The sequence below is a fragment of the Bactrocera tryoni genome, chromosome 4 (assembly GCF_016617805.1).
Source record: "Bactrocera tryoni isolate S06 chromosome 4, CSIRO_BtryS06_freeze2, whole genome shotgun sequence".
Taxonomy (NCBI): Eukaryota; Metazoa; Arthropoda; class Insecta; order Diptera; family Tephritidae; genus Bactrocera; species Bactrocera tryoni.
The window spans coordinates 69,905,414-69,930,832 of NC_052502.1; the positions used below are offsets into that span (position 1 = coordinate 69,905,414).

At 36.4% G+C, this 25,419-nt stretch overlaps 1 protein-coding gene across 1 annotated transcript in view; it reads right to left on the minus strand.

Moving 5' to 3' along the window:
* LOC120775765 (muscle segmentation homeobox-like) overlaps positions 1–25,419 on the minus strand; it is a 65,592-nt gene that overhangs the window by 14,270 nt on the left and 25,903 nt on the right. Inside the window, exon 3 of the mRNA XM_040106098.1 lies at positions 7,186–7,979. Within this exon, the coding sequence (XP_039962032.1) occupies positions 7,186–7,979 (794 nt within the window). The remainder of the gene's footprint in view (positions 1–7,185; positions 7,980–25,419) is intronic.

A 25,419-nucleotide genomic window follows, 5' to 3' on the forward strand; every position in this document is an offset into this window, starting at 1 on the left:
AATTTGCACGTTTTGCAAGCCGATTTTTTTTCGCAAATGCGCCTAAATTGCGAATTGCAACATGCGGTTGAGTGCATTTCGCTTTTCATGCTTGAAATACTTGTAAAATGCCGAAAAAGCACCCTGCCGCATGTGTGGCATGAAAAGTAGCAACAAATTTGCTTTAAGTAGGCGGCTAATCATTGAAGTTGAGCAGCAAATAAAAATAAGCATTAAATGCTGATGTTCAAAGACGCAATGCAAACAATGCAAAATGTGGCAAAATATTGAAAAATTGTGAAATTGATTTGAAGTTGGAAATGTATGCACTTGCCATTGCAATTATGGCGATTTTTGGCAGAAAGCAGACGCTTTGTAGCTAACCGTTTGCAACGCTGTTTAGGCGGTGTTCCAGTCTGGAATATTTCAAAAATTCAGATATTAAAAATTTTTTCAAATTTTTTTCAGTCTGCGAAAAAATTAATTTGTTGTATACTTCAAAAATTCAGATGTCATTTTTTTTTTTTAATTTAAATTATTTTCAAAGTTATAGCGTTTTAGTGTCGTGGCAACTTGGACGATTTTTCTCGAAACAAATTTATTCAGTATTGTCCTCACGATTTCTCAAGTTGAAATCATACGATTTGTTGAAATTTCTCCGTAATACTCCACGAATATTCTTTAAATATCGTTGTAATGTATGAACAACAAAATGACATGGGCCGAGTGATTGCTGGCCGAGCTTTTCAAATATGGCGGCGGAGAACTGAGAAATTGTAGGCATTAGCTTCTTTGCAGGTTATGGTGGGACGAATGCATATGCAACGATTAGAAGCAAAGTGTGCTCTGTCAAATCCACAAAGAGTCAGAACCCACAATCTGCGCCAATTACCGTGGGATAAGCCTTACTAATATCGCATATAAGCTCCTATGGAGCTTATTATGTAAAAGCCTAAAGTCCATCGTCAACAAATTGATTGGACCTTAATAGCGTTGCTTTAGACCTGAACAATCTACAATTGACCGGACATTCACCATGTACGCAATCTTGGAAAAGATCCCTGAAAAGACGATCGACATTCACCTCACTTTCATCGATTTTAAAGCCTACGACAGGCTTCAGACAGGGTGACTCCATATTGTGTGACTTCTTCAATCTTTAGCTGGAGAAAATAATACGAGCTTCAGAGCTAAATTGAAAAGATACTTCCTTCGATGACGATGCTTTCAACACCGGCGCCTTTAGTTTTGCCTATTACAGATTGGATAAGAAACGTGTTGATCCGATGGTGAACGAGAACAAGGCGAAATATGTTCTGTCATTAAACAAACAGTCATCGCTTTCGCGACTAGGCTCGTTGACAGTCATAACATTGAAGTCGTAGATAATTTCGTCTATTTTGGTATCAGTATCAATACCAACAACAATATCAGCTTTGAAATCCAATGCAGAGGCACTCTTGACAACAGCTGTCACTTTTGACTGAGTAGACTGACTCTCTCCACGAACAAAGAATAAAATATATAATTCCCTCATCAATCTCATTGTCTAACGTCTACGGCCAAAGTAACCGGAACTGATCCGGATTTTTATCCGGTCGAGAATTGTCAATTCGCCAGAATTCATTATCTAAATAGTCGGTGAATAAATCAGTTGATGGAACGAATAGCTCTACGAGATATACGGCGACATTGGCATAGTTCAGTGAATCAAGAGACAGCAGCTACGCTGGCTAGGCCTTGTTGTCCGGATGAATGAAAGCACATGTAGTCAGATTTGAAAGCAGAGAAAGAGGAAGATCTGCAGTTGGAAATTTTGCAATAAAAACATATTTTGTTTTATTAATACTGATTTTGGGATTAAAAAATTAATTTCCAAATTCCAATAAAATTTAAATTTTTTTGAAAATCAGTTTTCATGTTTTAATTGCAAAAATTCCAAAACTTTCAAATTCGGTTTTGCAATTCAATCTTCAATTTTTTGAAGCGAAATTCAATTTTTAATTGCAAATCGAAATTATAAATACAAAATTTTTTAATTAGGCAATTTGCAACTCTTCTTTTACGCTTGAAATGCGGGCCTTTAGCCTAGAATACCCTCTTCATAGCTGCCTAAATGCAAGTAATTTGCAACCAAAACTTCCAAAGCCCACTTAACTCTTTGTATTACATTACAAAAAAAAAATTAAAAAAATTAAACTTAAGTAAAACGTTAAAAATATACACGCGTTATTTCCAAAAACTCGCAATTTTCGGCAACGAGTGTTTCAAATAACCGCAAAAGTATTTTATTCTTGCTAAAATTCCCAAGTTTTCAAAGAAATCCTGCTTTTCCTTACAATTGATCGCCACACAATACAACCCTGCACTTAAAGCCGCAGCAACACACGCTCACGGAGTCTCAACTTCACACTACTACGCTACAACTACACTTTAACCTTCGCCAGCTGCATTTGAGCGCTCGAGTGTGAAGACTAGACGCACCGCAGACAGTGCGAGTGGGTGTTGCCAGCGCGTTTGAAGTTCCACGAAGAAAGTTTTCGGGCAAATTAAGAAGTATGAAAATGTAGTTGAGTAGTCGAATGAAGCAGAGTAAAAAAGCAGAAAAGAATGTCAGCGAAACACGCTGAGCAAAAGTGCAGGCATACACACATGTGTATGTGTGCACATATCAGCTGCAATATTTGCCTCTAACGCTCTCTTTCACGCAACAACTCCGGCTGCGTGGCTTTAGAAAGTTGTGTGCACTTCCACTTGCTTACATACGCACAAAAATTCTCAAGCGCCAAGCAACAACAAAAAAGCGGAAAAAATAACCGCAATAACCAGCTCTAAGCGCAACAACAAACAGCAATGTCAAAGCAAACGAAGTGCTGTTGCTCTGCTGCAGCCAGCCATATTTGTTGGCTGCTCATGTATGCTCAAGTGTTGTTGTATGGCATTGCGAAAATGCAAAAACAAAAGTATGTGTGTAAACTTGAAAGACCTCAAAAGATATGCAATGCAAAAGGCAAAAATATAAAAAACAACAACAACAGTATAACAAAAACAAAAATAAATCCAAAAAAAACAACAACACGCAGGGAAGAAAATGTAAGCAAACACAACACACAACTTGCAAAAGTAAAACTCGAACGCAAAGTCGCCGCTTGCAACAGTGTGCGTGCGCAATTTTAATGGCTGCGCTTCGATTTTTTGCACGGCATAACTGAATAGGTCTGCAGCACTAAGTATGCCATGCTTTTATTTGTATTTTTTTATTATAATTTTTTTGATTTTTGCATATTGCCCGTTACCCATGCAACATGCCTCATATTTAGGGGTAAGAGTTGCCGCGAAATGCTTTGTGCAAAAACATTGAAATATAACGGCGGCAAATTGAAAGTGAAGCGTAATACATATGCTGCTGGTAGTTTGGCTTTTTGCATTTAATTGAAGTGCCTATCCGCTTGCAATTGCGCACAGCCGCTTTGCCAACCCGCTTGCCCGCACACACATGCATACACACGTTTGTGTTCGCGTTTGCCTGCTCATCCGACAGACATTATTGCCAATTGTACTTGTATGTTAATTTGCAATTTGTGGCGCATGGTGCGCTTAGCGGCCGCCACCGCAGTAGGGCACTTTTGTGTTACAAATGCATCTATGTACATATGTACATAAGTGGGTAAAAAAATATTTCGTAGGCGTTACTTTGGCACTCAACGCACTTGATATTTTGCATTCAATTCGTTTTTTTTTTTGCATTCGCAAGAACTTTGCATTTGTTTTTGTGCTTCGGATGGGCGCCATATCGCATATTTGTCATAATTGAATTTGTATATGAGCACTGGTGCTACATTGGTGGCTGCAGCCGCCGAGGTAATTTAGAGTGTGAGCGGTAATTAAAAAAGTAAATGTAAAAAATGAGAAAGAAAGAAAAATCAGCAAAAATTAATATTTATGAAATTATTTTTAAAATAAATAAAAATATCGAAAGAATAAAAAAAATAAAAAAATAAAATAAAAAAAATAAAAAATAAAAAATATAATAAAAAATATGATGTTAAATACAAAAAATATTGTAGTTATACGTTGTGACAAAAAAGTGCCTGGAAGTGCCTGGAAGTGGTTAATAAAACGCAAAATAATTAATTATTAATCAATGTTTATTTTGTCGTCTTCAATATAATCCCCAAACAGGTTCCATGGAGTAGCAATTTCGGTTTGGGGAACAAGAAAAAATCACACGGTTCCAAATCTGGTGAATATGCTGGTTGATTGGTGGTGTTCAAGCCGTTTTTGACTTTAAATTCGGTCACAATCGTGACTCGATGCGATGGTGCATTATCACCGTGTAAAATTCATCAAGTGCTTTTTCACAATTTCGTCCAAATAGAACTCCTTATTCACTGTCTCTTTCCATATCTCTAACATTTGACTTTACTTTTTTTAAATTTTCGTCAGCTGAAGAGGTCTAATGTCGTCCAGACAAGGCTGACTCTTTCCATATCTCTAACATTTGACTTTACTTTTTTAAAATTTTCGTCAGCTGGAGAGGTCTAATGTCGTCCAGACAAGGCTGACTCTTTCCATATCTCTAACATTTGACTTTACTTTTTTAAAATTTTCGTCAGCTGTAGAGATCTAAGGTCGTCCAGAACGAGGCATTGTACCACTCGAAGGCTTCTGTTTTTGATAAAATTGAAACACTGCTATGTCTGAATTTAGTATCCCCGCAAAACTAATACGGTTGTGTAAACTGAAAGTGAGCAATACCAAAACTCCGTCAGGATCCGGAAGGAACTCTCCGAGCCGTTCGTTACCAAACGAGGTTTCAGACAAGGCGACTCCTTTTCGTCTCACTTCTTCAATCTGCTCTTGGAGAAAATAATTCGAGCTGCAGAACTAAATAGAGAAGGCACCATTTTCTTAAGAGTGTACAGCTGTTGGCGTACGCTGATGATATTGATATCATTGAACTCAACAACTGCGCCGTTAGTTCGGCTTTCTCTAGAATGGATAAGGAAAGGAAGCAAATCGGTGGTAGTGAACGAGGGCAAGATGAAATAGCTCCTGTCATCAAACAAACAGTCATCGCATTCGCGACTAGGCTCCCACGTCACTGTTGATAGTCATAACTTCGAAGTCGTAGATAAATTCGTCTATCTTAGAACCAGCATTAACACCAAGAACAATGTCAGCCTCGAAATGCAATGCAGAATAACTCTTGCCAACAGGTGATACTTCGGACTGAGTAGGCAATTGAGAAGTAAAGTTCTCTCTCGACGAACAAAGACCGCATTCTACAAATCACTCATCATCCCCAACCTGCTATATGGTGGAGAGTCATGGCCAATGGCAACATCTGATGAGTCGACATTACGAGTTTTGCCGAGAGAAAGGTTCTGCATTGGCAACGGCGAATATCGCATTCGATGGAATGATGAGCTGTACAAGTTATACGACGACATTGATATATAGATAGATAAATGTTATGAGGTAATGCACCGCGACCTAGGGTCTATTGTGCTTGATATATGTAAGTATGTAGTTCAGCGAATTAATAGACGCGGCTACGCTGACTAGGTCATGTCGTCCGAATGAACGAAAACACTCCAGCTCTGAAAGTATTCGATCCAGTACCAGGTGGGGATGCAGAGGAAGAGGAAGATTTCCACTCCGTTGGAAAAATCAGGTGAAGAAGGATCTGGCTTCGCTTGGAATCTGCAATTGACGCGACATTGCAAAATGGAGAAACGACTGGCGCACTGTTGTTAACTCGTCTATAACCGTGTTAGTGGTGTCTACGCCCGTAAAGAAGAGGTAACATCCATTAGCTCAGCGTCAACTGCGCCATTTTAAAAAATTTAAAAAGTATTTGAAAGGATATGCTCTTGTCGTATGATGCCAAATCAGAGAGTAATTACAAAATGTACTTTCAAATATAAAAGTGCCAAGTATTGCACACTTATAATTATCCTTCAAAGCAGCCTTTCAATTTTAAAAGCGGCAAACGTCAGGCAAGTGCCTCTCAAAAGAGACTAGCGAAAAAAATCACTTCAGCAGGGGTATTGCATTTGTCAATATGACACTTCAAAAGTTAGAATGTGTCGAAACTCCTTATGAGTTTTGCATTGCGTTTGACACATGTCAATTGTTTTGCAGCGCAGTCGTATTAATGATGATGAGATGATGGCTGAGTTGTGGATTTGTATATAATTAAATTAAAAGTGGTAATTGTTGATTGCGTTGGAGATAAGTATAGTACTTATGGTGCAATAAATAAATATATATTTTTTTAAGATTAATAGCATGTGCAAAAAAGTGCATTTTTGCATTTGAAATTGCAAAATTATAGCTGCATTTATTGCATACTTAATTAATAATAATAATAATTTTTTTTTTAATTTTTATGATTTTTAAAATCAGCGAAAAGTGCATTTTTTGCATTTGAAATTGCAAAATTATAGCTGCATTTATTGCATACTTAATTAATAATAATTTATTTTATGCAGTAATTTTTTAAAATTTGTTAGATTTATAATATGTGCAAAAAAGTGCATTTTTGCATTTAGCGTTTGTCAAAATTTATTAGTTAAAATTTTTACCTATAGTTATTGCAGTAGTTTTAAAAAGGTTTTTTTAAATAAATAGAATTTGGAAAAATGCAAAGTTTGCATTTTGCATTTGTGCAAATGCAAACTGACTAACAAAAAAACTTAGTTACTTTTAATACCCATTTAATGAAATATAATTAACAATTAGTTGATTTGCAACGTATTGCAAAAAATGCAAGTTTTAATTTAAGTAAATATTTTGAAAAAAATCTATAAGTTTTCTTGCACCAACTACTACAGCGCCCAATAAATTTGCCAGCAATCGTATAATACTTTTACAGCTAGCCAACAACAACTAGAGCAAGCTGCATGACTAACTAATGCAACGCTGCAATCAGTACGTACATATGTACGTGAGTTAGCAAAAATCCAATAAAGCACTTTTGTGTTTATAATAAAATTTCCTCAGCAATTTAGTATTGATTGCTGCTGTGCACTACACTAAATGTCCAACAGCTTTCAGCTGGCCGGTCTATAAACTAAATAACGGCACTAACTCCTTGTGTCGTTGCAAACATATCAATCACAATAAATAAAATGGCAATAAAGTGAGTTAGAGCGAAAAAGCAAAAACCATATATATGCAAAACAACAACAACACACTCACCTGTATGCGATCCTCAGCCAAGCCCGTCTTCATCGAGAGTAGCTCACGTGCGCTAACATCCGGATAGTGCGCCTCCTTGAAAGCCTTCTCCAGCTCCTCCAATTGATTGCTCGTAAATATTGTACGGCCGTGTCGTCGTTTATTCTTCTTTTTACTATTTAAACCGCCTGCACCACCGGGGCCGGCACCGCCCAGCAGCGCGCTAGGATCACCGCCGTGTCCGAGCAGGCCATTAGGTGCGCCCACAACACTTCCGGCACCGGCCATGCCGCTACCGATGGCAGCTGCTGCCGCCGCCGCCGCCGCAGCGCCATTAAGGAATGCCTCATGTGTGGCGCCGGCATGCGGATGATGGGCGTGTGGATGATGCGCATGTGGATGGTGGTGTGCATGGTGCGGATGATGGCCATGCAGTGGGTGCGTATGTGCATGATGCGCATGATGGTGGCCATGTTGATGATGTGAGTGCGCATGATGTGCTGCAGCAGCTGCGGCAGCATGATGCGCCAAAGCGGCAGCCGCATGTTCGGCGGGTGAAAGTGTGGGTCGTGTTGCTGGTGACGTGTTGTTGTTGTTGCCGCCGTTGTTATTCGTAGCGCCATTGTTGTTGGCGGATGTGGCGCTGCCGCTGCTCGTCAGACTGCTGCCATTCGTTGCGGACATATGTGAGATGCTGCTGCCGTTAGAGCCGTTGCTTGAGTGCGCTTTGTTGGGCGAGTGTGCATCATCGTTGTTGTTGTTATTATTATTGTTTAGGCTATTTGTGTAGTCTTGGGCACCACGTGCGGCTTGTTCTGTGTGGAAGAGAGCGCAATAGAAGACATGTTGTATTAAATTTGTGATTGAAAATGAATAAATGATGATGAGTAGATAGGTTGAGACATTGTGGAGAAATTCTTAGGCCATAAAGTTGCCATTTTATTTTTATATACTGAAGAGGGTATATTAATTTTGCACGAAGTTTGTAATCCACAAAGGGTTAACGTCGGTGACCCTATGGGTAAATACTATATATAAATGATCAGCGTGACGAGCTGAGTCGATTTCGCGATATCTGTCTTTCTGTAGATCTGAAAATTCGCATACGTTCTTTTCTCCCCAAGAATCTGCTTCTTTGTCGGAACCGTTGATATCGGACCGTTCTAGCATAAAGCTCCCATACAAATCGTTGGATCAAAATCAAGTTCTTGTATGGAAAACTTTTTTATTTGACAAGGTACCTTCACTACATTTGGTATGGATTATTTTCCAAGGCAATGCTATATTATCGGAATATATCGTTGAAATCGGGTCACTATAGCATATAGCTGTCATACAAACTGATCGATCAAAATCAAGTTCTTGTATGGAAAACTTTTTTATTTGACAAGGTACCTTCACTACATTTGGTATGGATTATTTTCCAAGGCAATGCTATATTATCGGAATATACCGTTGAAATCGGATCACTATAGCATATAGCTGTCATACAAACTGATCGATCAAAATCAAGTTCTTGTATGGAAAACTTTTTTATTTGACAAGATAACTTCACGAAATTTGGTATGGATTATTTTCCAAGGTAATGCTATATTATCGGAATATACCGTTGAAATCGGATCACTATAGCATATAGCTGTCATACAAACTGATCGATCAAAATCAAGTTCTTGAATGGAAAAGTTTTTTATTTGACAAGATAACTGCACGAAATTTGGTATGGATTATCATCCAAAGCAACGCTCAAATATTCCAAATAATTGTTCAGATCGGACGACTATAGCATATAGCTGCCATACAAAGTTTCCGGAAGGCCGCTTACGTTTTCAGATTTACTTCTACATAAGATATGCAGTTGAAAAGCATATTATAGCTCCGGTTGAAGCTTTAATAATAATAATATTATTATTATATTTACAGTTATTTGCTTGTACCCACTTAAACAAAAGTTATCGCAACATCTACATATACTCTCCCCATTAAATTAAATATTTAAACCAATTATTTCGCACACACTCCCAATAAACGCGTTTAACGGCATTCAAATGTCAATTTTGACATATCGTGCGTATTGAAACCCTTTCCCTACACTAATCGCCGTACAATTGTCAAATCACTTTCTCCTCTTTCGACACATGCTCGCAAAGGATTCCACTTCATTTGGCCACAAAGGCGTTTGCAGGAAAAATATAACGCACACAAATCGCCCACTTCAAACGAAATCTAACACACATAATCCCACAATAATGCCAACACAATAAAAATAAAGCGTCAAACATACTTACAAGGGCCTATATCGAATTTCACATGCCATAATTGGCATTAAATACCCGCACAAACACATACAACACATGATTATTGTGGACAAAAGGTAAAATTATAATTTACTTAAACTATTTCCTTATGCGATTTCAAATAATACCAGCACGTACGCACAATTTTCAGGGTTTCCAAGGCATGAGATGTTTATGAACGCTGAAAATTGAGCCTCATTTCCCGCAGCAGTCAGACAAAACAGCGTTTCTTTGCAATGCAAAGTTTTTCTGTTGAGAGTTTTTCAAAAAAAAAAAAAATGAAAGCAGACAAATTTATTTTATCTGCAACACCTTTTTGCCGGCTGACTGTCACAATAGAATGCGCCCATAATTCTTATGTCTTGTGTGTACAATGTGTGTTGTTGCTTGTAAATTTATTTACCGTATGGCACAAGGTGTTCGTGTGCAGCCGAATTCATGTCTGCATGTGGTTCGTGTGTGTCGCTAATGCCATTGTGTGCGACTTAAGATGTCAACAATGTGCCATTTTGGCGAAATTTGCGTTGAGTTTTGCATACATTATGTACTGCCAGTGGTGACCCTGTGGGAAATACGTGCGACAAGCATGTTTTTGCTTCATAATAGTTTAAATTATATGATTAAGTAGTTATAAGTTTTTGAAAATTTATCTTATTTGGGGTTCGTGCTGTTATATTTTGCGACAAAAGAGTGGTCCTACAAGTTTTATAACTACCCGGAAAAGAGTTTGATCTTTATGACAAGTCTACTTCACAGGATTACGTCCAGTGATTCGGCATTTCATGCTGAGGGATGGTTAAAAGACAATTTTGAATATAACTAAATAATATTCGAAAAAAAAATATTCCACTAGCAGTTCCACTATAAACATTTTGCATTACTAAAATCTAATTAAGTACAGGAATGGCACGAGTTTCGGCGCACACATCTTTTGGCTTTCAGTAGTGCCAAATTGAGCAAATCAGGCGATGAACTGCTACTTTATCTATCATAGTCTCTAGATTTGGCCCCACTGAGCGTTTTCTTATTGTTTCCAAATTGAAAAATATCACCAGTTGGGCTAAAATTTTAGTATAAAGAGAAACCTTCTTTGCAGACCTCCAAAAAAAGTAGTTTCAATTCAATTAAAGAAGGTAGAACATCGTTGGATCAAGTGTGTCAAGATAAAAGGAGACAAAATCGCCAACTTCTTCAAAAGTTTCATTCTTATTTTGGATGCTAAGTGATCGCTCTCGTATATCACCAGCTCTTCACACCTATGCTTTTGCTAAAAGAATCCCTCAAAGTTTGCAACAGTTTTTATGGTCTGCAAAGCTATTTTAAGCTTTTATCCATAGTTCAAATGCTCAACATATCAAAACTTGGGTTTCGGCATAGTTTCCTATCATCATACTTTTATAAACCAGTCTAATATTCTACTTGGAAGACCTTTTTGGTATTGACATATATAAGAAATGGCTATGGCGACCAATTTCACAAGCTTTTAACCATAATGCGAAAGTTCAACCAATGAAAGCTTAGTTTTTGACCTTGTTTTTTGTAAACATGTGGCCAAAACCCAGTCAGAGTTTTTACTAGGTAGGCTGAAACTTAAAATAAGTGACTGCGGTAAGCAATTTTACAGGTTTTTAACCATAAGGCGAAAGCATAATGTATTATCTTTAGATCTATTTTCATTGCAACATACTTCTAGAAACCAGTCAGAGAACCCACTATGAAGGTCTGATTCAATGGTTGATAATCTCACACTTGTTAGATGTGATTATGGCTACTAATTTTCAAGTTTATTAAAACGCAAACAGATAGAAAACTCACCACAGTAGCATATTTAATAGTTAACCATATAAACCTGTCTTGATCTTTAAGAAAATTTTATGAAAGTCTACAACTTCAACTTTCCTACTGACTCATTCATAATCTGTCATGTGTGAGCACTATGCTCAAATAAAAACGGCTCCAGCTACCTCAAGCAGCCAACACAAAGTGAGGCGACACGCATACAGGCAAAGCAATATTTGTACACACATACGCACACATGAAAACATATGGCTAACTGTCAGTTTTGATTTCAAGGAAGTGGTGTGATTTCTCGCATGCGATAAGCCGACATACACCGCAAGCCAATTGCTGAGGCAGAGCCTACTATGTTAAAGTGGTCGAGTGTAAGTGCGTGAGTGCAAACTGTGAGTGCGAAAGCGTTGTCAACGAATTTTTGCACGTTTGACAAATGTTTTTTCAAACGCTATTCAAGCAAAAGTAGATTGACAAGCCGCGATTGTTTGTCAGCTATTTTGAATGTCAAATGTTTTGTGTTGGTGTGTGTGTGTGTGGAAGGGTTAAGTTACCTTTTCGCACATGCCTTGCAACACAAAAAATAACACAAATTTCCGCGTAGCTGTTTATAACAATTTTACGGTTTGTTGTTGTATGCCGTACGCATGTATTTTTATTGTATCTACTTTGTGTTGTGACAATTAGGGTGTTAAGTGGTTCAGCCGCACACACATACATATGTTTGCGTGTGTTTTAACAATGATCGCATCAAATTATGCTGAAATGGCTTAAAGGTGTCCTTTTTATTTATCACCTTTTGTTATGCTGATAACACATCGAGGTATGGCAGGCAATTGTGAAGTTTCTTTTTTTGCATTCTGCGCCTAATTTGATTTGTTGTTGCGATGAGTTTATCACTTGCTTTGTTAAATTTGAGTAGATTAAGGTTATTGTATTTCAATTTGGGCCAATCATGTTTGTCAAATGGAAAATAATGTTGAACTCAAATTATTAAAATTTTAACTGATTTTTGTGCTGACAGCAAAGAGAACAGAAAACGGCGGTGATAAAATGATAAAAATGTTGTTGTGCATATTTCCATTATAGATTAATAAATTGAGATCATAAAAAGCCTTGAAAAAATTGTGCTAGTAATCTTTAGTGTGAGTATACCAGGGTCACTCTATATGTGACCTGGTCTACGAAATGGGAGCTAACGTGCGAAAACTAGTTTTCTAGGAAACAGAAAAAGCATCTCATCTTCCATCCGAATCAACTAAAAAGTGAAAATTGATTTTTTGACACCTAAGCCCCCTTTTCGTAGACCAGGTCACATATAGTGTTCAATTGGAAATGATTTAACCTATAACACATACCTTCAGGATATTATTAAATATTGTTAAGACCTATACAAAAATGGTTCGGGTATAACTGGAGTCTGTTTACTTGTAAAATGTTGGGTATTTTGACTAGTTCGCGACAGCCTGAAAACTGTTGGCCTCTTTTTATAGCCTTTCAGTAAATCACCATAACTCTCAAGGACATCATAATTAAGGATAAGTCACAATCTCTTAAGCCAACACTGACATTTCCAAGCAAAAACTACGCCAAAAGCATACGAGACAGTTATGAAATCGAAGCGCGGAATTTATGTGAAATTGACATTTGTGAACCTGATCGAATTTTCAACTATGACCTTTCGAAGTGAACGATTAAAGTAGTTTATGGAATATTTGACTTCGTTGGCATGAGATACCACATCCAGGCAGCGCCAAAGACCCACAATTGCCCACATTACCGCCGTGAAATTAACTTATTGATTGCCCTTCATTTCAAAGCGCTTCAAAAAATGTTCTAACTTCTTTAAACCGTCTAAAAATACGCTTTCTGGAGGTCTGCAAAATGGGTTGTTGTTGTTTTAGCGGCAGAATTTGTTCAAGTTGACAGTTTTTGACCGTTCCGGTTACGTAGACCCGACTGTCTTGGGAATGGTGGGTCCAATATTTCGGTGTTTTTGCTTATTTACTGGTAATTGATCTAGATTATACCTTATAAACCTTACAAAATGATGACCATCACATTTCCGGCCGATAGAACTTTTTTCGAAGCAGTTTAGCATATTGACTTTCAAGAACAAGAATTGAATAACTGAACGATATTTATTAAAAAATTTTGAATATGCTTGTTTTCTTGTAAGGTAAGAACTGAAGTAATTTTGTTTGCGATGCCGCTCAAATTTTGGCTTTAATATTCTACGATAATCCTAGAAATGAAAAATTTTCCTCATCCTTTCGGCCGAGAAAGTTTTTTTCAGGACAGACCCGTTTGGAGGTCCACACATCGTCCTTCAAAAAACAAAAAATCGAATCACTGTCCGTTATTGCTTTTTTTATTCCCGGGCACGCTAGCTGCTCCGGGCTGGAATTATGATTTTAGTGGTCTATAAGATCCCCTGAAAACAATCAACTTCAGTTTTTTGGCCGATAGAAGTTTTTGGTGGGCAGGTCATTGGGTGAAGTCAACGCTTCGAGGGCCAAATATAGACATTGGAAAAAAAAGAATCAAATCACTAACATAATACTGTTATCAAAAAGTAAGTTGAGGTGATTATAGTGGTGTGCTGCACTGTGAATTCCTTCTGTCGGGTCAAACTGTCGGGTCAAACTGTCAAAAAGTTCTTTGTTTATTTTATAATTGTTTATTTTTATTAAGCTTTATGTGTCGTTTGAAGTTTTCCAAACTATACTGACTTTAAAAATTTCTGAAAATGCTTAAAATATAACTAAATTTCCGGCTTTACTTGGTACAGCGCTTGACGGAATTTGTACTAATATACGCTTGGCCGCAAATAAGGTAGTGTCTTGGCATTCAGTGAAGATTAATTTCTTTTTCAAACTAAACAATTCCAGGAAGTGAAAGTCAGACAGCCCTTTCTTTTGCATTATATTAAATTACCAAAATCCCAAAAATAATTTTTAATGCAATTTAATAGTTTTCGCGCTTTTAACTTATTTTTATTTTTCTCTTTATTGTTGTTTACTCTCGCAGTCATATCGCATTACTAAATATCCTTGAAAATCACAAATTTTCCATACCAACAATAATAAGAAAGCAAATTGTTTAATTGAACAATTAATTGTATGAAGCAAGGACACGCTGATACGCAGGATTAATCGCCAAATAATGAATTGAAATGAAAGTAAGCAGAGAACTAACGAAAATAGCGGACAAATACGAGCAGTTTCAATGATTGGTGTGATTTAATTGCATGTGAGCGAACAAAGGAAACGCTGTTAGGTAGTAAATTGCACGTAAATAGTTTCTTACATTAAGCCAAATAAAAGTATCGCATGTCGGCGGCGCTGAAGGCAACTTAAACAAACAATTAAGCGCACAAAAGTACAATTTCCAGACTAGTTATGTGATAGCTTACCGCAAAATTGCTAATTGAATTATTATTTGTGTGGACCATGCTTGCAATGCGCTCCTTTACTTTACCTCAAATGCCGCACCATACAACCCTGCGCTGTCGAGGCAAAGCAATCGATAAGAAGGTGGACAGCCGATAGTCGCCGTACTGGTCAGTTTTTGTTGTTAATTGATGCGTGTATAATGACATTTGCGTGTGGTTTGCATTGCGGTCGAATAGAACACTCCATTCACTCACTCCAACGTGTGTGTGTGTGTTTTCATGTGTTCAATCGTTCAATCAATCGGTAGGGGAAAGCGGCGTGCTTTTGTGACGCTTTTTGTATTGTGGTCACCTACTAATTGGTTTCGTTAAGCAGTGCCTTCGTTTGTGCGCACACAAATTGATTGATTAGCAATGAGAGCGTGAAAGTGGGGGATTTGGGTATAAATAACTGGTTGGTACGTTGAAATTGGCATTATTGCTGAAGGTGCTTTGTTGTGTGAAAAAGTTTAAAAAACGAAATTTTTGCTGAAAGTTTTAAATTCTTTAGGGTTGATTGGGTTGCTTAGACTATATGTTAAGATATACAGATAGAAACTAAAAAATATATCGAAACTTTAAATTTATTTTTGGCATAGAAGTTGTTATAAAAATGTGTTGGGATGTGACATAAAGTCGTAGGACGCGATATTTTTACTTCAGTATTAACAAGCGCACTCTTAATTTGAAGGACAAATCGAGAAATTTACAATATATGTATCTGTCTCGAAGAGAGCTGCATATTAAACCTCGTTTAGAGACAAAGTAGAGAAGATTATTGACATTTCATGTATAGCGTTCGTCGAATGAGATAGAACCATAAGCTTATGTCGAATGATGAAGACGAGTCTAAGAACCGAAACCGTTACCACGATATTCGGGTCGGTTTCAACCGTTTAGCGATGTTAATTCGGCAGTATTGACCAATACTATTTAAGGAAGGTTTTCAGTCGCTACAACAACAACATTAACGCCAAGAAACTCCGTCGAAGCAAATTTCGTCTTGATTTTCTAGGCCTTGATTTGTGTTACTGACTTCTTTTCGAAGAAGTTTGGATCCGGATAATTGTCGTTGATGCAGCTTTGCTATCACTATTTTCTAAAATAACTACTCTCAGTTCTCGAAAAATTTATTTGTTCCAACCGGGAACATCGGTCGGATGGTAAAGTCAAGTTGAACGACGCAGTAACTGCTCAATACCACTATTAAATATTTTTGGCGACATAACGACATAACGGAACAAATAGGTTATGTTCTTTTCAAAAGCCACTAAATTTTTGAAACCGCTGACGAAACGGTATGCCAAGTTTCCATTCTACTTCAAACCACCCTAGTCCTCGTGTATTTTTCTCTTTAAATCGCACGAGCAGAACTCAAGCTCCTAAAGTTGGTAAGGTTGAACTTTTACAGCATACTTTTGCTTTTCTTTCTTTTCTCTTTCTAGGGGAGTGATAGTGTGCAAGAATCTCTGATTTTTCTTTGAGCTCTGTCAGGGGAACATTGGATTAAGTAGAGTTCAGTGCTGGGCTCCGAAATAACCTTAATTTTCAATACTTGATTGATTTTCATATCAAATATTTAAGCTATAGAAGCACTTTCTGATAAACAATTATCAACTTTACGTGGTTTTGGGGGCAGTGAAACTTTTGTGCTGGCCTTTAAGACGCTTAAATGCCACTGAGTCAGAAAATATGTCTAGATTTAGACTAGACTAAGATTTTAGATTTTAGGGTTCATCAACGTAGGCTTAAACAACGCTGCAAATGCCAATACTGGATTGATTTTTACAACAAAAATTTTAGTCGGAGAGAGGAGTGCTGCCTTTTGGGCTCATTTTGCACCATTTTGATTGTACACTACCGTAAGACTTTATAATGATCCATTGGGGTGCCCTCAATGAGGCAACTTATCTCCGTTAAACCTTTGGGGATAGACATTCATGGTTTAATATCTGACGGTTTCCACAACCTTGATGTTTGATTTGTGATAAAGCTGAGCATACCGCTTCCTTGCTTGCCCCGAGTTTGCAACTATTGCGGGGCACCAGCCATTTAGAGAACATGCGTTAAAAATTTTGGTAGCTGTAAGTCTGTATATACTTTTGCTGAACCCATGTAATAAGTCCTTTGTTTTTGTTTTGTCATTATTTGCTTATATCTGTTTATTCAAAATGCGTATTTCTCTCTCTTAATCGCTTCTAGCAGACGCGGTATTGCCTCTGCCTCGGTTGCGTCTAAAGAGGCTCCTGACTTAGCCAACTGATCCGCTTTTTCGTTACAGAAAATGTTTTTATGACCGGGAATCCAAATTATGGATAAATCGAGTTGACCTGGTAGTGACCTATAACCGTCCTTGTTTTGTTTCCTACGCTGGAGTTGAGCTTTGGCGACAATCGACGACTGGTGGTGCCGCCTGGCTTAGCCGTAGAGAGAGAGAGAGTTTTTTCAAATTTGAAAAGCCTTTTCTGGTTTCAGAAAAAGCCGTTAGATTTGTTTCTCTACTTTTCTGGTTTCAGAAAGAGCCGTTAGACTTCCATCTCTACTTCTATGGTTTCAGAAAGAGCCGTAAGATTTGCTTCTCTACTTTTTGGGGTGCTGATGGCTGATAAATCGTTCATCATGTCAGTGACTCTGGGAAACTTTTGTTTGCTCCTTTAAAATGCTTTAGCAGCCGCTTTAGCACTTTTCAAGCGGTTTTAATGGCTTACTACATAGTAGAAACCTCAGAAAACAAGCGAGTAGTCCAAATCTCCACAAAAACTCTTGCATGAAAATAGATCAGCCATTTTGTTGGAGTGAGTAATTAAATAACCAATTCGCAAATTAAGCGGTACATACACACAATCCATAATAGCTGCCTCCTCGGCAGGCGTTACCACCCTGCAGAAATCACTAAAAAGCGATATACGAAAATAAATGCTAGAAATAACCCCCGCAAATGAATGCGAAATGCACGAAAATTTAATAAGGATAATTGAGTATTAGCACAAGTGAAGCAAAAGTAAGCGAAATTCATTGGAGCAAACATTTTATGAGTAGACGTTTCCAATTCGGTATACGAAAAATTGAAATATCATCAATAACTAAAAAAAAATTATAATTGCCAGACATGCTAATATCGAAAAGTGGACCGCAGAGTATGAGCGCGTGTAGTCGCAAATTACGTTACCGCTTATATGTGAGTGCGCGCGTGAGCAACGCACCAATTACCTCGTCAAGCAGTCATTACCATGCGCAGAAAATGCTGCAAAGCAGCATGATATAACTGTAACCAGCGCACGCTAGAAACCGCTGCATAATTTTCTTAAAGCTTAAGTGGAGCGCGGCCCCTCCACACGTTCCCAATACACATAGACTGCCGACTGCCTACACTCACCATGCGCCCTGTACGCTCTCCCGGCAATTGCTACTTATGCTGGTATTTTACAGTTATACAGAGTAATGCTGCTGCTGCGCGACAAAGTAATGCGGTAACGGAAAAGGGAAATACGCTGTTGACAGGAAATACACTCGAAATTGGCAATTTTGCATTTACGTTAATAATACTCCAGCGTATTTACTATTACGAGTACTTTACGCGTCTACAGAAAAGAACGTAGAAAAAAGTGTAAGAAAAAAGTTACAAAAAGGGAGCAAAGCTGCAAATAGACATATACAGCAACAAAAACAAAAATTTTATGAAAATGTAGCAGAGCAAGTAACGAGCAAGTTGGCAGGATGGCGGATAGCAGTGTAGACGAAGTGTGCGTTCGGTGCGCCAACAATGCGGGCAGCGGTAATATAAAAAATTGCATAAAATACTAGAATTTGGTAGATAAGATACCACAATTATATGTATGTACATATGTACGACATGGCAACACTGACAACGCTGTCGTCTCGCATAGACATCAACAACAACAGCAACACGGCTGTCTTACCGCTGCTGCCATAGACTTTGTCGTAAGCCAATATGACGCGCAATTATTTGTAATGGAGCCTTCATAAAAAACAGCGCAGTAAAAGTGGCGTAAAGAGTAGAAAATAAGAAATGGAAATAACGTAAGGCGAACTGGCGTATTTGGGGTGGCTCTGTAAGCTGGCTGCCGGCTGCGTTAGCTAACTTCTTACTTATTTTTGTGTTCACATTTTTTTTTGCTGCTGATTGCCAGTCAGCTTGTGCAAGTGAAATCGTATTTCAAAGATGGCGCCAAGCATGGCGGCGCTGTTGGCATACAAATAACTGTAAACATGCACATACACACAGCCGTCCGCAGCATTAGTTGCTAGTTAGCTCGCGCTATAGTTAGATAAGCGCCAAAGTTTAAAGTTCCGTCCATTTTATTTTGATTTTATTTCAAACTTATTCGCAGCAAGTAGATAAAAATGGCACGCATAGTTTACGTTGCTACTTCAAGCGCTGATTGCCATAGTTCGTGCAGTGTGCAGTTACTTGCCGGTCTTATATTATTTACTTTGCCGTTGTTTATTTTTGTTGTCTAGTAGCTGCCAATTGGCAACGTTTTTGCATTGCAAGCAGCAAGCTGTAGGGTGTAAGTCGCTTGCAGGCTTGCTCGACAACAAAAAACACGACCGCTTAGCGGATTTAGTTGGAGAGCAGCAAGAAATTGTAAAAAAAAAAGAAATTAAAAAAAAGTTTTGCCAAGTTTGTTGGTTTTAAAGATTGTTGAATTTGAAATAATTATGTTTTTCAATTGAAACCAAGCGCGTTGGGAAGATTTTGGAATTGTGTTAAAAAAAAATTTTGAACATTTTTTAATTAGAGAATTTTTATTTAAATACATATAAAATTTTCAAAAAAAAAGTTAAAAAAAGCAAACAAATATTTTTTTTGAAAGTATATTCTTTAATTTAAAATTTAATTAAAACTACAAGTTGTTGGTTTTAAAGCGAAAATGATATTATTAATTTTTTTTAACTGAAACTAGACGCATTGGAGAGATTTGGGAATAAACAAATTTTTGAACATTTTTTAATTAAATAATTTTTACTTAAATAGAAAATTTTCAAAAAAATTAAAAAAAATGAAAAAAGCAAACAAATATTTTTGTTTTTGAAAATATATTTTTTTATTTAAAATTTAATAAAAACTACAGTTTTGAATTAAAATTATATATTCAAAAAAATTATGTTCGAGAAAAATTAACATTGCTTTTAAAATAGGATATTTTAAAAATTATTATTTCAAAAAAAATATTATATTTCAACAAAAATTTTCATAATATTTTTTTTTGCTTTCCGAAAATATTAGATTTTCAAAAAACCAGAAAAACAAAACAACATTTTTTTGAAAATAAAATTTTTAATTCAAAGTTTTATAAAATTTAATAAAAGCTACGGTTGTGTATTTTCCAAATTAAAATTTTAAGTTAAAATTAAATTTAAAAAAAATGTTCCAAATTTTTTAACTTTGCTTTCAAAATAGGAATTAATGAAAATAAAAAATACATAATGAAAATAAAAAAAAATAAAAGAAAAACAAAAAAAAATGTTTTTAAATAAAATTTTTAATTTAAAGTTTTATAAAATTTAATAAATGCTACGGTTGTGTATTTTCCAAATTAAATATTAAAAAAATTATCAAGAAATTTTAACTTTGCTTTCAAAATAGGAATTAATGAAAATAAAAAATAAAAGAAAAACAGAAAAACATTTTTTTGAAAATAAAATTTTTAATTTAAAGCTTTATAAAATTTAATAAAAGCTACGGTTGTGTATTTTCCAAATGAAAATTTAATATTAAAAAAAAATTTTTCAAGAAATTTTAACTTTGCTTTCAAAATAGGAATTAAAAAAATTAAAAAAAAATTAAAAAAAATTAAAAATTAAAAAAAAATGTGAAAATCAGTTTTGCGTATTTTTAATGAAAAAAATAATTTTTAACTAAATGAAAAAATTTATAATTTATTTTTTCTTTTTTAAATTTAAAATAAAAAAATTAAATTTAGAATTAAAAAAAAAATATGAAAATCAGTTTTGCGAAGTTATTAAAAAAAAACTTTTAGCGCATATTCAAAATAAAATTTTTAACTAAATGAAAAATTTATCTTCATTTTTCCATGCGGTACTTTTGGTTAGAAATTTAAAAATATTTATTATATATTATTTATTTATTTTTAATAAAGCTTTAGTGCTAGCGGTTTCAAAACATTTTAGTGTACGGAAAATATTATTCAGTTGGTAGAATATAAAAAAGGCAATTTTTCAATTAAATCTGCAGTAGTAGATTTTTCCGTATATTTAATTAAGCAACCTTTTGCATAAAAAATTTCTGAATTTTCACCTTGACTTTTTAATTTAAGAAACCAAAGACCCTTAATCCTGTATAAATTGACTAAGATTGGTACTTTTTGAGCGCTCGCGACTAAGGCTAAGCCCTTAAGTCAAAAATCAAGGATGCTAGCAGCACATTTGAGACTTTTTTAAGCTTAAAAAGCGAAGGATTCATAAAAATTTGTAGTTGAATAGATTGGAAGGATTGACTTGGAGGAAGTGAAATACAAAATGTTTAAATTTAGATAATTGGAGAGTGGAACCTACATATGTATGTATCACCACATAAAATGCAAAAAGCGTATCATCAAAAAAAAAATCGAAAACCGTTGTCAGCTATAATACCAATATATTATAACCAAAACTCCAAATTTTTTTCATATTAGAGTTTTTAATAACCAATGTATAACCGTTTTGTAACCAAAACACAAATTTTGTTTCAATGTGAGTGGTTTCTGTTGTATCATTTCTTTTCACGTATAAGAATAAAATTTTCTGAAAATTAATAGTAAAACTAAAATATTTCCATATTATTTTCCAAGAGCAGGATATGGCCACTGTCATGCTGTCCAGCATATCCGCATTGCTCTAACCATTAATTATTATAAACTTTACCAACGAATTAAATGTGACAAGGCGAGTTTTCTTTGATTTTCTTCATTTGCAATTCATTTTGTATATCTGCTTGCATTAAACAAAAAATCTGCGCTTTCCAACGAATAAACATTTTTTTTACAAGCAATTTGTTAGTCTGTAACTGGTTTGGGCAGGAAATGCAAGCATTGTACTTGTAGAAAATCAGCAATGAAAGCAGCAGTCACTTATAACAAGGTAATCTAAGACTTTTCCACGGCATAGCAACGTTTTTCCATGGCCGCACATTTCCGGTGGTTACGCGGCAGCTGCTTGCCTGCCGACAGCGCGGCTGACTTTTCGCCAAGTAACGCTGTCGCATGCTATTTCAGTCAATTCTTTTTGATATTATTATTATTTTACTTTATATTCGTGAATAATTCAAGCGTTTATACGCGTCACTCAACAACTCAAGCGCGCTTGGCAAACGCACTGGCACTGTTCGTTGGCATTTGTGCCACTTGTCGTTTATATTTTCATTTCACATTTCCATTCATTTTCAATTCAATGCTATTCTTATTCGGCTGGCAATTTTCCCGACTAAATTGCCAACTAACAGCTCAAGCACAGTTAGCGCGAGTGCCTGACGTTTGTCGCCATGTTGCCTGCATGTTGTTGCTGCCTAAGTGGCATACGGTTGCCAATGCTTTTTACAGTTATTATTATGCCTCGATTTTCGCCACCTGATTACTGCGCTTATTTGCCATTATACTCATAAATACAACAACTGAAAAGTAGCGCATTTCAGCATTTTTAGTTTTTATACTCAAGCAACATGTTGCAACAGCGTATATAAGGTTTGTGCACCTAACGGTTGTGTCTAACAACCAAAATAATTGGTTTCTTTAGAGCCATATATAGTATAAATGTATATAGATGATCAGCATGGTGAAACGAGTTGTTGGGTACAATCGAGTGAAAGCCGCGCCCAATCACCATATAACGGTTATGTTGAAAACTTACTAAAAAAATACGTCTAAGCATTTTCCTAAGTACTTTCTTCACTTTATTGCCGTAGACACCGCTAATGCGGTTATAGCCGAGTTTACAACAGCGCCTAAGTCGTTCTTCCTTTTCCCTGTTTGGCACCAATTGGAGATTCCAAGCGTAACCAGGTCTTTCTCCACCCGGTCTTTCCAACGGAGTGAAGGTCTTCCTTTTCCTCTGCTTCCCCCGTCGGGTGCTGAGTGGAATACACTCAGAGCTGGAGTGTTTTCATCCAATCGGACTGATCATGTCGTCCTATCTCTTAATTCGCTGAACTATGTCAAGGTTGTTGTATATCTCGTACAGCTCATCGTTCCATCGACTGCGATATTCGCCGTTTCCAGTGCGAAAAGGATCATAAATCTTCCGCAGAACCTTTCTCTCGAAAACTCGTAGCGCTGAGACATCAGATGTTGTCATCGTCCATGCCTCTACACCAAATAGCAGGTCGGAGATGTTGAGTGACATGCAGAGTTTGGTCTTTTTTCGTCGAGAGAGGGCTTTATCTCCCAATTGCCTACTCAGTCCGAAGTAGCACCTGTTGGCAAGAGTTATTCTGCGTCGAATTTTGAGTTTGACGTTGTTTTTGGTGGTAATGCTGGTTTCAAGATAGACGAAATTATCTACGACTTATGACTGTCAACAGTGATGTGGGAGCCAAGTCGCCAGTGTGACTACTGTTTGTTTGGTGACATGAAATATTTCGTCTTGCCATGGTTCACTGTCAGACCCATTTGCTTCGCTTCTTTGACCGGCCTGGAGAAAGCAGAACTAACGGCGCGGTTGTTGAGTTCAATGATATCAATATCATCAGCGTACGCCATCAGCTGTACACTCTTATTTTCCAGCAGATTTTAGGTCGAATATTTTGACGAGTGTGTGAGCTATCTTCATCATCTGGAGTAATGTCAAAAGTCAAAACAAACAGTCCAGTAACTCCCAGTAACCTCAACATACCCGATTGCGCGCGTATAAAATGTAAGGTTACAGCCGTACTTAGCCCTACCTTACTTGTTTTCTTGTTATTTTATTTTTTTTTTATTTTGCCTTATTTTCGCTTTTATTTGCAGTCATTTGCGTTTCGTTTGCTTTATTTTGCATTTTAATGATTACCGTATTGTATTTCGAAAACAAGCCTGCAAGGCAATGCCAGCGCCAATGCTTGTGTATGGCTGACTGCTTACCTAGCCGGCTTGTTGGCTGATTGGATAACTGGCAGCAGCTGACGGTGCCTGTTGGGATTGGGTGGCTTGTCGGCCACGCTGTACTCCACGCCAGGCGGCCAACTGTAGACTTGTGGCGGCACTGAAGCTTAAATTAAATAATTGGGTAATTTTTTTTTCTTTATTTACACTTTACATTGGTGTTTGTTGGCCGCTAGTTGTTGCTGTGTTAAAGCCTGGTTCAATTGTATGCGCTTATTGTTGTGAATAATAAGAATAATTGGAAAATTTCAATTAGGAAATAAGCAATAAAATGCGCGTTTGTTGTGTTTCCCGCTTTTTTATTTCATTTTATTATTTATTGTTGTATTTCGCGTTCTCGCTTTATTTAATTTGCATTATTAATTATTTGCCCCACACCTAAGTGCGTTGTGTGGCGTGTTAAAAAATAAGCTGCGAAAGCATGTGCTTGTCATTAGTAGTCACTGCGCGGTAGATCTCGTCAATCATTAGTAGAAATAAATATCTGACTGAATTTTGTTTAATTATTGGATTTGTGAATATTAATTGCGAGAAAATATATGAAAAAGTTGGCGAAAAGCTCACATTTATTATGAAAATAAAGGCGTATTAAAGAACAAGGAATAAAAAATAGAATTTTTTCAGTGGTATGCGGAGACCTTTAGTCTAACGCCCTCACAATGGTCGAATTTAAGTGAACGGAACGAAATGGATCCTATTTTTGTATCGCCAAAGCCTGTGAACTCGACAGCATTCCTCAAAATTTGTGGAAGAATGTTAAAACAACAACAGAAATAACTATCTATAGTCTGTCGTATCCACGGCAGTCGGGTCTATGTAACCGGAATGGAATGGACTCGGATTTTTAAGCGGCTAAGGACTGTCAAATCGACCGCATTCATCAATAATATTTTTTACGGTTAAAACAAAAGCAAAAAGAATCATCAGTGGTCTGCGATCTGTGGTCTCTCGTATCTACGGCAGTCGGGTCTATGTAAGCAGCACGAAATGGACTCGGGGTTTTATGCGGCTAAGGGCTGTGAACTCGGCAGTATTTGTAAAAATTATGTGAAGAATATTTTCTTGGTACTATAACAACAACAACAACAATATGCTGTGGCTCCGTAGCCTGTTGTGTCATTCCGTGACATAGCCGTCTTTCAACATGCTTAGAAAGGTCCTTATAGGTTCAAAAGAGCTAAGCTACATACTAAATTGAAAATAAAGCTAGCGTTAACACTTTGTAGGTTCAAAAAAATTAAGCCATGTACTAAATAAAACAATTTAAACTGGTAAAAAATTAGTATTACCATCAAGTAGATTCAGAAAAATTTAACTGTGTACTAGAGTATACATTTTTATAGTTTAAAAGTTAGTATTAACCCTTGTAAATGCAGAACAATTTTGCTGTTTGCATATTTCGATAATTTTTACTGTTAACAAGTAAGTATAAGCCTGCTGTGGTTTCAAAAAAATATTTTAATAATTTTTACTAAAAAGTAATTATTTAAAATTTTAGTATTAACCCTTGCAAATGCAGACAAATATAGCTATATGCTTATTAAAAATTTAGTGTTAACCCTTGTAGGTTCAGAAAAACTTAAAACTTAAGTGCTAAGCATATATTTTTTTCCATAAAGAAGTTACATTAACCCTCTGT